This window comes from Callionymus lyra, chromosome 5, assembly GCF_982586985.1.
Source record: "Callionymus lyra chromosome 5, fCalLyr1.hap1.1, whole genome shotgun sequence".
Classification (NCBI taxonomy): Eukaryota; Metazoa; Chordata; class Actinopteri; order Syngnathiformes; family Callionymidae; genus Callionymus; species Callionymus lyra.
The window spans coordinates 36,577,650-36,590,018 of record NC_141822.1 but is presented as its reverse complement, the minus strand read 5'-3'; the positions used below and the strand labels follow the sequence as shown (position 1 = coordinate 36,590,018).

Here is a 12,369-nt window from a genome sequence, read left to right as displayed (position 1 = left end):
AGATATAATCAGATGGATGTACTGGCACAAACATTGAATATGTTTTACCAGCGAGCCCTGGTTAGTGTAGTCATTAACCCTGTAGACAGAATAGTAAAATGGGCCGAGTCCATGTCCTAAAAGGCTCAATACAAGACGTACAAACTTTTCCTTGGATCTGGAGATGTAGTAGATGTTGTCGTCATCATTTTTTTGTCCAAGCGTTCAAATCCACAGAGGAAATCATTTAAATTTCTGATTTAAATGATGTTCTCTCAAGCATTATCTGTGACGACCCTCCATCTCATGCATCTGGCGAGGTTGTTCTGTTTGGGCCAAATACTTGACATCGCCAGTCACCTACCACCATTTTCTTCTTCATACAAAGCAGCCCTATGGGTGCTGCAGATTTGTGCATAAGGGCGACAGCAGGTTGAAAAACCTATGATAGCATATATGTGTATCATCAGGAAACAGCTCAACTTTAACTGCAACCAGATGGAGGAAGCACCGTGTTTCCTCCTTTCTTATTGGCCGACTGCAATTCTGAGACTTGAGCTGCAGGACGATTGACTGTTGTTGGCAAGAAATGAATTAGCAGATAATAAGACATGTGGATCGCTACGTTTAATGGTGGATGAAGATTGAGAAAATGAAATGTATGAAAGACTTCAATACATTGGTATCCCTTTCAAATCTGAGGTCATGAATTTAAAAAATATATAAAAGTACGTATTAAGATTATCAAAGTTGACTTTCACTAAAATAAACAACATGACACAATACTATAATTAAAAACTATACAATACTATAATTAAATATATAAGTCATTTTAAATTAGTATAATTTATATGATGCAAAGGTTAATATTAATAAATACATGATTGGCCTGTTGTGAGGAACTATCAAATCATAGGACAGATAGAATTGAAAATAAACCGTTGCTATGATAGGAAAAGATGTTTCCACAAAGAAAAATGTTAAAGTAAACAAGGATAAATTAAAATATAAATATATATAAAAGTCAAATGTGTGCTATAAAGGAATAGTTGCGCTTTTGGGGGGAAATAATAATAATGCTGATAATTGCTAGACATCTACTGTGAATAAAGGACTAGTTCAGAAATGTAAAATATCTTAGAATGATTGTTGAAACCTCATACGCTATTGTGAAAAAATACTGATTGTTTAAAAGATAGTCTTTGTGTGCTGCTAAACTGCAAATCCCGTTCTACTGTTATTGTTTTGATGGTTCTAAAACAATGTACAACTACAGCAAACGTATATTTCACGATGGAGGTGCCTGATTTCATACACCTTAACTTAAATTATAAGTACCTTTATTTTTTACATTTTACATCTCAGAAATAAAAAACATTTTGGAATGGTTCTCAATCAATTGACCGATGATGTTCAGAAAACAGATGTATTCTCACTGAAATCCAACAATGTGCTTTTATTGAAGTTGTAAATGCAGACCGGAGTCGATTGATATCATGTGTTTTGATCACTTTGAAAATAATAACACTTGCCTTGAAGACAAGAAAGTATGGAAAACACGTTTCAAATGGTATATTAACATTCATTGTTTTTAATAGTTTTTATAACAAAATTGATCGCAATAAACAACTAACGTAGATGTTAAGAGCACCATCTTGTGGGTAAATTATATAACTACATATCCAATATACTTTACCAATGTCTGTTTTAAAATACATATTTGCTTTTAGCAACTTCTTCATGAGTGCAATTGAATATTTTATAATAGTTATAAACAGATATTCGTGTAATGTTATTAGTGTATACAACCAAACAAAGGGCACAGAATAAAGTAAAAAACACAAGAACACAGACAAAATATAACACATGTCGAACACACTACGGAGGGAAACTGGTGACTACCTACTCCAAGTCACTCAGAAAAACCCTTTTGAAATAAACAACAGTAATAATAAAATAGATACAATAAAAGTTTTACATTGTTAAAAATGTCAAATAATACAAATATTTGCCTTGTTGTGCATTAACACTTTCTGGTTCCATGTTCATCTTCTAACTGTGCAGCAGAATGACTGCCTTGGTGCTCAGTTCTGTTTTTCTATTGTTTCTTTTTTGTGTTATTATTTCATTCTTTTTATTCTGAACTGACAATCACAAAAAAAAACCTATGTTGTTTTCAACACTGGTAATAAAAGCTTTTGATTCTGATATTTATAATCAATATCAACAATAATATCAATGCTTCCTGAAATACATTTAAATTTATATAGTTAAGTATATTACATAAAATAATTTTATATTGATGAAAAGAATGTTCCAATGAATTCCTTTTAAAAGTCACAAGTATTCGCTTGAATTCAATCGACAATTATTATTATTCCAATACAAGTTGTTCACAACTGGTAAGCAAAAGTTATAGTATTTTACCATCAAAACAAACTTCACATTTGTTGGAAATGCCTGTGGCATGAGTTACACTTTTGATTGACTGGAACAATAATAATAATAGAATAGTTAATAAAGCATTCTAACCTTGTCATCTCCACCATGCATCTTCCATTTACCGGCAAAAACTTTAAATCCGCCCAGAAGGTGTGTCCAAATGTTAGGCCTCTACTGTAATATTATGGAAAGAAAATACAAATCAACAAACAGATACTTACATGTGAGCCTCACTGCAGAAGGTCCTTCATGGGATTTTTTAACACATTAATTGCATCTTTATATTATTTATATTTTACGGTATATAATAATACACTTACGTAAGTTGATTTCGTTTTTTAAATAGTTCCCATTAAGCTCAATTTTTGTTAAAAACTGTTTACTAACGTTCTTCAGAACAGGATGCAAAATAATGCACTATTTAAAACCCGGTGGGCGGCAGGGCCCCATTTATATAAGTGGGCGCTGAGCAGGAAACTTTACGGTACTTCCCGGAACACGTTCAGAAGGAGGAAATAAACTTCCGGATTTCAAATTAAGAGCGCATCAGCACAACGTTCTTGTCTTAAAATCCTTCATTATTAGTCATACAGCCATGCACTGTTTAAAATCCATGTTTGTTCATCTTTTTTATTATTAGTTAATTAATTTATGCCAGAACTATTGATTAAAACGAATTTAGATTGTTATCCAGATAATGGCTGGTGGTGGTAAAGAAGGACACAGACACAGGAATGAGTTGAAAGGAAAATATGCAAAAGTCAGAACAACTTACATGATTCATTGGCCTCGGCAAACCAAAGAACTATCGCAGACACTCTTCAAGTGCCAAGCGCAAACTTCTAAACAAATGGCTCATCTTTTATCCTATGAATATTCAGGGGAACGCCTCTAGTACAGTAATGTCCACTTGTATGATTGTTCAGTAACTCTAAACAATTGTCTTCTAAGATGCTGTGCCACGTGGTGGCTGTGGAAAGTTACCTTAGTTTATTTCATCGAGAGAATCATAGAGAATCTGTTTATCAATCGACTGACACAGATGTCTGGCCTTGGGACCAGAGACTAGCTGGCACCATCGAGATGGTTCTGTCTTTCTCAGTGCGAGTGTAGGCTTGACTTGACTTGAAGAAGCCGATCACGTGAATTTTAATGAAAGGCAAGGATTATTTAATATGAAAGATGATCAGTTAATCAAGCGATTATCTGAAATGTCGGTTCTAAATGATTTATTAAAGTAAAATTGTAATTTCTCCACAGAATGGGGATGAATAAAGCCTTTCTATTCTCTTAACATCTGAAATAAATAAATTTCACATTTGGGTGTAATGATAATTAAAACCGCTATGAAGCTTATACGTCATTGTGATGACAGGTTTATAATGCTATAAATCAATAATTACCCCAAGTTACTTTTCTATTCCAGAAAACCCAGTGCATGTTTGTAGTGGTATATGGTTACACAATAAAGATCAGCAGCATATAAAATGTGTATAGCTTTGACCTTCTTCTTATGGAGGTTTTCAAATAAAGTACATAAAAACAGTAAGGTTAAAGTCAATGCCTGCATTACTTGTTATGTCCATTAATACATAGATGCATAAATTAACTAACGATACAATGAATTATATTTTAATAAACAAAAGAAAATTTAAATCAGCTCCTTCACAAGCTTTAAGTTCTCATCCCTCATCCTGATGCCAGAATCAACAAGAATTGTTCCTAGTGTAAATATACGTTTTATCAAACCTCTTCTTCCTCTTGAGGTTTGTGAGAAGATAAAAAAAATGTTGATTTAGTATCGTCTGTATGAAGCATATTGACGCCAACTAAGATTGTTCACAGGTATTATTGACAATTTTGTGGTTAAAGATGAAGAGCTGACACTTTTGAAACTACTACACCAGTAATGGAAGACAAATAAGACCTTTACACCCTTTACTTAATGTGTATTTTCCAGCAGGTACATGTACTTAAAAAAAAAAAAAGAAACAATACTGAGAAAATGGTCATTTAAAAGTTGAAGGTCTGGTCTCATGAAGCACATCAACTCACAGTTTCTTCCTCATTTTTCCTTTCTTCTGACCGCCCCGCCCAAAGCCTGACTTATTCATTTCACCCAGAAACCTTTTGTTCTTTGAACGGAGCTTTTTGATGCCGCCGCTCTGGACAAAATGCTGCTTCTGGTTTTGCTTGCGAGCTTTCAATATCTGCTCGCCAGTCTTCAGCTCCGACTTTATCCTGTTACCATCAGGTGTTTTCTTGGGTCCTGAGTGAACAGGGGGACCACCTCGACTTCTACCACGACCTACAAATACATCTTCATTGTAAGTTCCCTGTATCCATTCAATGACTTTGCATTGTAAAAAGATTAAAAGCACATAGCATGTGACACTGACCTCCACCAGGCCTTCCTCCACCAGGCCTTCCTCCACCTCTTCTTCCTCTTCCTGCTGGTCCCGTTTCCTCATCCGAGCCACCATCTGCATCGTCCACCTTGTACTTTTTCTTCCACTCCTCGTAACTGACATGTAGTTAAGCATCACAAGACCAGGCATGTTTGGACGTTGACAACTGACATGTAATGATACTCAATACTAAAAGATACAAGTTCTTCCTGTTCTTTTTGTTCTGGATGATTTGGCCACCATCAGTTTTTATCCTCTTCTTCTGATCCTTTCCTGCGTCTCTGACAAAGCGTTTCCTCTTCCGATCCCTAGAAACACAAAATGTGCATTTAAACACAACTGGGGCCCACGTGCAGGACTCATGAAGTAACTATAAATACATTTTAAATGATCATGCAGATTTCCATGTCAAAAACAAAGCCCCATTAGAACTCGAGGGATTGCCTAAATATCTCGTCACAAAATAAAAGTTTTTCAAAGAAAATATGTGAGACGCACTCTGAAGAGGATTATTAACCCTCAAAACCCATTTTAAGGCTGCTCATCACCACTGTTTGGAAGTATATTGGTTGATTTTCCCATTTGTACATTTATAAGACAAATGTTTGAAAGTTTGTCATTATACTAGAAGGCTGTTCAACACTTTAAATGTATAGTAGCAGGTTTTGTTTATTTTTGCATCACCACTCTTTGAATGTGAATTATTGTCATTTTGCTTTATTAAATAAAGTTTTGTACTACAAAGTTAACCAGGGTATCAAATAGTATCAAACACCAAATTGAGCCAATACTTCCTAAACTCATCCAAGAGAACCAGATGGGTTTTGTTTGAAATGGACAAACGCCCGACAGCATCAAAAGAGCTTTACTTATGAGACTAGCTTGAGATCACAAACAACATTGAAACTGAGCCTGAATGTATAAAATGTATTTGCCAAAAACTTATTTGCAGATTATTTATTATTAGCTAATGTTATTGCATTTTATATTTAAATATGCATGACTTTCATCTAGATTGACCTTGGATTCAGGCGGCGTGATTGGATGAGTCCCTCAGAGCATTTTGGACACAAAGGTGAAAACTTCCTCGCAGCTCATGATAGTTCTCTAGACCTGATTAACCTGCAGCGAGTTTCCGAAGAACACCTACAAGGGATGCATCAATATGGGATGTAATTAAAATGAAAAATACTAAGTGTGTTTGTTCATTAGGGATGACATACATTTATGTTTATGTTAAGCGCAAAACGCTTCAACAGAATAATAGCTTCACGGCGAGTGAATTATATTCCATTAGAGCTAGAGAATAGGTTCAATGGGATACATTCAATAATGTCACAGCGTATTTAGACTAAATCACATAAAACTAAATTCTTTACCATTTCATCATGTGCTTGTGCTGGTTTAACCGCTCGCCTTCATCGCCCATCAAGTCCAGGACAGCTGAGGACGCCTGCTGCTCAAAGGCACTGCCATCTGCACCTACACTCAACCTGCCAGGAGAGAACATCAGGAGAGGAAGTAGCAAAGAACAGGTTTCACGTAGTTAATTCCTCACCCCATCTCAGAGTTGAAGTCTTTTGGTCTATATGGGATGTAGAACTCCTTGTCTTTCCCATTTATCCTGCTTTTCTTATGTTTTGGCCACTCTCTTTCATTGTCATGGTTTTTCCTTTTTCCACCAACAACCTCAGAGAACACAACCTGGAAATATAGAAAAGTTAAGCTACAACACCTTTATTTATTTTTGACTTCTGTTCCATTTTACTGTTGTAAACTGGTTCCAACTTAAGAGAAGCGATGCAAATACAAAAATCTCTAAGCAGCAAAAAAAAAGTGTTTGTTTTGTTAAACAGAGCTTTCGTATGAAAAATTAAATAAATTGTAGAAAAACAAATAAGACAAATGAGAATGTTATCTGAAACATTTACATAAACACACCAAAATTACAATGTTTAAAACTGTTAACATTTGAAAAAAATGTTAACATCCAGAGTTATTAGTGTAGTATAATTCTAAGATATTGACAGAAAAGCCATACCAATCATAAGTTGACTGGAAGAATTGATTTCAATAAGTTATCATTACCACAATGATCAAAAACCTTGGCATCACTGAGGACGCAGCTCTGTAATCATTCAACAGAAACAAGGGAGTGACCTGTATCGCATCGTCCTCCGCCGTGTGACCGCACTCCTCCTCGTTGGTGGAGCTGCTGACTGGCAGACGGAGGCGGTGATTGGCCGCCAGATCTTTTCTTTGTTTGTTGAATTTGTCCATCACTTGGGAGTCTTTGGAGCGTTTGGCCCGCATCACTTCACTGGCGTGAGTTTTACTGGTAGAGTTTATTTCAAAGATGGTCTATAGGAGAAAACCTGTCATCAGAGGCACAGACATGCTTAAGGTTTCAGGCGACTCACCGATTTGGACTTGTAGCCTTTTATAGCGTCAACGAGCTGAAGACGTTCCATCTCCGTTTTCTCCAAACCTGACCCTGCAAAACAAAGAATGTGCTTTAACAGGAGGCCAACTTGATGCTTTTTTCTTGTCACTGGGACTGACCCAGCAAAGGATGGACAGCAATGCAGGATAGGTCTGTGTTCTTCGCTCGTCTGATGGACTCTGGCGAGGGAGCTGGCCGAGACTTTAGATACTGCTTGTAGGCGTTCTCAGAAACTTGCTGCAGGTTCATCAGGTCTTGAGATTTTTCATGAGCTGCGATGAGGTTTTCACTTTCATCATCCAGAATGCTCTGAGGAACTCTGCCTAACACGCCGTCTGAATCTGAGTAGGACAAAAGCACATTCAGAATTCGGTAAAAAAGACGTTAGTCAACAATGTCAAATAAACGCAATTATGTGCATAAAAGAGGGTACATGGGTAGTTTAAAGTCATGCATTTTTAAATAAAAAGCAATAACATTAGCTAACATTCTTTACGATTTCTGTGTGTAGTACCTTTTGTTGACTCAACTGTGGCCATTCGAACAGGCCTGCCAAGGAAGAGGTGGAGGTCATACACAAAAGGCATCTCATCCGGACAGATCATACTGTAGGACATGCCGCTTCGACCCGCTCGTCCAACACGTCCTGAGAGAGGAAGAAAACAATTTCAGAACAGTACAATGCATTCACTCTTCAACTTCCACTTTTGCACAATATGTGATTGACTCACCGACTCTGTGCAAGAAAAGCTTTGGTTTGGAGGGGAAATTGTAGTTGATGACGTTGTCTAGCAGGGGAATGTCAATACCACGAGCAGCCACGTCAGTCACCAGAAGCACCATGGCTTTACGGTGCACAAACTTTCCGATGTTGATCTTTCTGGCCGTTTGGTCAAGAGCACTGTAGATGTAGGCGCACTCTATACCTTCAGACATCAGCAGCTGTTGAAATTTAACAAAAATTATTCATTTATTATTCAACAGGATTGGTAGGTTCTGGAGTTTTACCTCTTTAAGATATTCCACATGATGCTTGGTAGCTGCAAAGACGACTGTCTGCTCTTGAGGCTTCACAACGTTCCGCAGAAGGTGAAGCAGCAGTTCTGGTTTGTCGTCCATTCGTAAGTAGAAGATTGAGAGCTGGTGAAAGGAGCAGAAATGAATGTGTCAAACCACTTTGAAGAGTCAAAGCCCTAATTCTATTTCTTTGCACATCCAAGTTAAAAAAAAAATAGAGAAAGCTTTACGACTGAAAATCCCAAACATCAGGCTTGATAAGCTTTCATACTACCGCAGCCTGAATGATAAAATAATGTTTTTTTTTATTATTTGTGGCACTTAAACACTGTCAGCCTAAAAATTGAACTTTGAAAAAAACAGACTCAAGAACTTCTGTTGTCATTACAATATCTCCATGATGGAACCAAACAAAAAGAGAATTTTTCAGGGTCATAATTAATGGACCCCAGTGCTGTTTTTGAATAGTGGAGAAAACCAGAAGACAGAGAGATAATCTATGCAGGAAAACATTTCGAACAGTGAAGCACAAGTAGATCAAATGTGTTTAAAGCGCGAGCAGAGAAAAATTTACAGGATTAATATTTAGTAGCTCCTACCTGTACTTTGCCTGTACCCGTCACAACTTCACTTCTTACACCAGTAATTAATATTCTTAACTCTGGGATTTATCCTAATAACTGTTTACCATGGGCTGCCATCACTTTACAATCGATTGGGATTTATCATGACACACATTTTTATAACCTAATGTGAGTTGTCAGCTTTTTTCATTATTCCGGAGGTTTTTGTGGAAATATGCATAGATTTACTCACGTTTCATAAACGTGACTCATTATGAGAAAAATCAGAATATCCTTTACTCACTTTAATTAGCTCGCTGAGCTTCGAGTCTACATCCAATCGAATCAGCACTGGCTCTGTCAGCCCTGGGAACAAAGACATACGCTGGTGAATCAGTGTGTCAAGGTAATGAACTTGTATACATGTACTTGTGGGTCTGGCTGGACCCCAGGCGGTGGTTTTGACACAGCCGATATAGTTTAGAGTCTAAAGAATCACAGCTAGAAGTGCTGCAATTTTAAAAAGGACAGCTCATGTACAGATGTTTGGAGAACAAAGTAAAGTACGACACGTTGAGAGGACAAACAAGAATGTTGGGAGATAAAGAAGCATGCCGACAGGTCTGGTGTGAAGCATCACCTGCTCTCGCAAACTCTACAAGTAGTTTGGGCAAGGTAGCTGAGAACAGCAGCGTCTGTCTGCTGTCAGGAAACCGTCTTATGATCTCCTGAAGCTGCTCAGCAAAGCCCATCTCAAACAACCTGCAACATAAAATGTATCATTATCCAACAAAGAAGAGCAAATCATTTATTGTTCAATGACCTCCTCACCTGTCAGCTTCATCAAACACCACATACTCCACGCTCTGCAGCTTCAGGTTCATTTCCTGGATCACGTGCATGAGACGACCAGGTGTACCGATGATTCTAACATAGAGTAAGACCCAGTTAGATTCTTTATAACACTTTGTAGTGAGCAAACTTTTTCGTACATGTCTGGGTTTTCGTGCAAGGCAGCAAACTGATCATCCATCCTGAAAAGAAAATATAAAAAATGTTAAAATCATGACAAATGATTCTGTTTAAAGTTAAAATGGTTCACAAACCGGTCTCCTCCCAAAATCAAAGCCGTCTTCAGACCCGTGAATCTCCCCAACTACAGAACACACGTCCCAAGAATGTTTTAACAGCAGGTTCAATCATGACGTGGAATACTACAAACACAACCTCTTTGGTGAACTTCATAGTCTGCAGGGCCAGCTCTCTGGTGGGGGTCAGGATTAAGGCTCTGGCTCCCGTTTGGGCCCGTGGAGCCTTGAGCTTCTCAAACATCGGTATGAGGAAAGCAGCCGTCTTGCCGCTTCCAGTCCTCGCCATGGCAACAATATCCTTGCCATCCAGAATCACTGGAATGGTCTAAGGTAGAAAGAGATGTTTGTGACTATGTCATGACAATGTCCATCCTCTCTGGCAAATGAATATCCTTGCTCTGTTGCGTGAGCATGTATGCCTTTACTTTTAATCACGTAGGACTGTTTTTTTAACGTTTTGTATGTTCAGCTCATTATTAACCACCAAAGGTTATACATTTATAAAAAGACACTTAAACAGTAAATCTTTGGGGGGGGGGGGGGGGGGGCGAGGCCTCACGATGCTGTATCATCAACCTATCACTAGTGATGGGTGATATGACGATATACATCTTAAAGATGATGTAATTTTGGTACCAACTTGAGATGAGTGCGTTTGGGAAATAATAAAAAAATTCCCTTTGTGATTACAAAGTAATATGCGATTCATTTTTCAATGTCTCCTTTCATGCATTTCTTCTCCAACACAAGAAATAATCCCCGTTACAATAAAATCAAGTTGTTTAGTTTAAGACAAAGTAAGGGAAAGGCTTGTTGTTTTAAGTTGCAGTCATCCAGAGCTTTCAAGGCCGGGGCTCGGCTTCGGTGAAGTTGAGCAGTAGTAGCAGCCAAAATAATTCTAAACAACTGGCATGCTGCTCCTCTTTGGCATTAAACATTCTGCAGTGTCGAGCTAATTTTATAGTTGTAGGTTTCGTTATTTATGTGTGCATTCATTAAATAAAATGTTGGTTTTTAAGGCTGCTCATTACGGCTTTCAATATAATGTATATTAGGTGTTGGTATTGTCCAATTTCAAATTAAGATTGCAAAAAAGTACCATTAACACTCTACAAATGTAAAATTATTTGATTGTTTATTTTGATATTTAATAAAGTTGTGTGATTAAAATTACTTCTTTTTTTTAATCAAAGTATCAAAAAAATGTACTTCATACTATTGGTATCAACTACTGAAGACTGACATTTTGAAATGGTGACAATATAAATCTATCTTTAAACGGAGACACAAAGTAAGTGGTTTCTTTGTTATGTTGGTTAGTGCGTTCAAGTTATTCTATGAAAGACTATATTGTGGGGAGATAATTCCAGATGATCTGACCTTTCTCTGGATGGGAGTCGGGACTTTATAGCCCTTCTTCATCACACCCTTGTACACAGGGTAGCTGAGACCTATAGCGAGATGAATCCAAGTAAACATTTAAGCAGAAATATCAAAACTACGAGGCCAATCTCGGATCATACCCATGGACTGAAATCCTCCCGACTTTTTCTTTTTCTTGTTCTGAGCTCGAACCAGCTCCCTGGTGTCGGGCTCCACATCCGAGAGGCATTCAGACGTGTCCATGAAACTTGGTAGTCCCACCTGAGAAGCCGTGAAGAAAAGAGATTGTTTTAGCACCACATGCGTGTGTCATAGTGACTCTTTCATGCACATCTACTGCCATTTCGAAGGGCCATGCTTTTATACTTTAATGTATTTATACTATTCCCGCTAACAGTCGTACGAACGTATCGATGTGGTGTATAAATACAATATTATAATAACGTGTTTATCAATAATATGTTTGTCTCACCGAATCATCGTCTTCAACTTTAGCTGCTAGCCCAACATCTCCCGAGTCCGAGTCAGCCTCTGTGTCTTTATCGCGAATCTTCTTCTTGGTCAGCCTTTTCTTTCTCCGAACCATCCTAGTGTTTGCCTTCTCCTCCAGGAAGGGTTCAGCATAAAATTCTTGTTTACGTTACTTTTATATGTTATTTAGTTCCGACCACAACAGTAGAGTGCTGCCGTGTCATAAACACGTGGGAACCTTCTTCTACGGATTGTACGCAGCGATCGGAACTCACTGCTGCCACCAACCGACTGGAATGTCACTTCTACTGAACTGAAATATCGATCATTGTTATTTGTGTTATAGTTATATGGCTTGGATACGATTAAATTAATCTTAAATACCCAGTAGAAACATGCATTCCATTCCATTTAATGTAAACACAATGTTTGGAAAACAATAAATATTGTCATAAAAATCTTACCCCCTTGGTTCAGAAAATAATACAATTAAAAAGGTTTGTTATTTAATTTGAGATTTATATAATTTAGTTTAAATGTGACCACTGTACAGTGGAATACTGGCTAAGATG

At 37.4% G+C, this 12,369-nt stretch overlaps 1 protein-coding gene across 1 annotated transcript; it reads right to left on the bottom strand.

Moving 5' to 3' along the window:
• Positions 1-4,344: 4,344 nt before the first annotated feature.
• Positions 4,345-12,024, bottom strand: ddx54 (DEAD (Asp-Glu-Ala-Asp) box polypeptide 54). Its single transcript, XM_087792236.1, has 20 exons — positions 11,799-12,024; positions 11,467-11,587; positions 11,324-11,394; positions 10,080-10,268; positions 9,959-10,008; positions 9,845-9,886; positions 9,684-9,779; positions 9,493-9,614; positions 9,157-9,218; positions 8,281-8,412; positions 8,004-8,214; positions 7,787-7,918; positions 7,392-7,613; positions 7,250-7,323; positions 6,990-7,190; positions 6,388-6,533; positions 6,209-6,322; positions 5,030-5,137; positions 4,821-4,945; positions 4,345-4,729 (listed from the first exon to the last, which is right to left on the bottom strand). Exons 1-20 carry the CDS (start codon positions 11,910-11,912, stop codon positions 4,473-4,475), a joined length of 2,589 nt encoding a protein of 862 aa, XP_087648362.1. The 5' UTR covers positions 11,913-12,024; the 3' UTR covers positions 4,345-4,472.
• Positions 12,025-12,369: the final 345 nt, after the last annotated feature.

What these genes read in the sequence shown, in the direction of transcription:
- ddx54 (XM_087792236.1), bottom strand. Translation starts at nt 11,912, where the DNA reads ATGGTTCGGAGAAAGAAAAGGCTGACCAAGAAGAAGATTCGCGATAAA. An exon ending in AGCTCAGCGAGCTAATTAAA is followed by an intron (nt 8,413 to 9,156) that starts GTGAGTAAAGGA and finishes TCCTTTCACCAG; the next exon opens with CTCTCAATCTTCTACTTACG. An exon ending in CGGAGGACGATGCGATACAG is followed by an intron (nt 6,534 to 6,989) that starts GTCACTCCCTTG and finishes CTATATTTCCAG; the next exon opens with GTTGTGTTCTCTGAGGTTGT.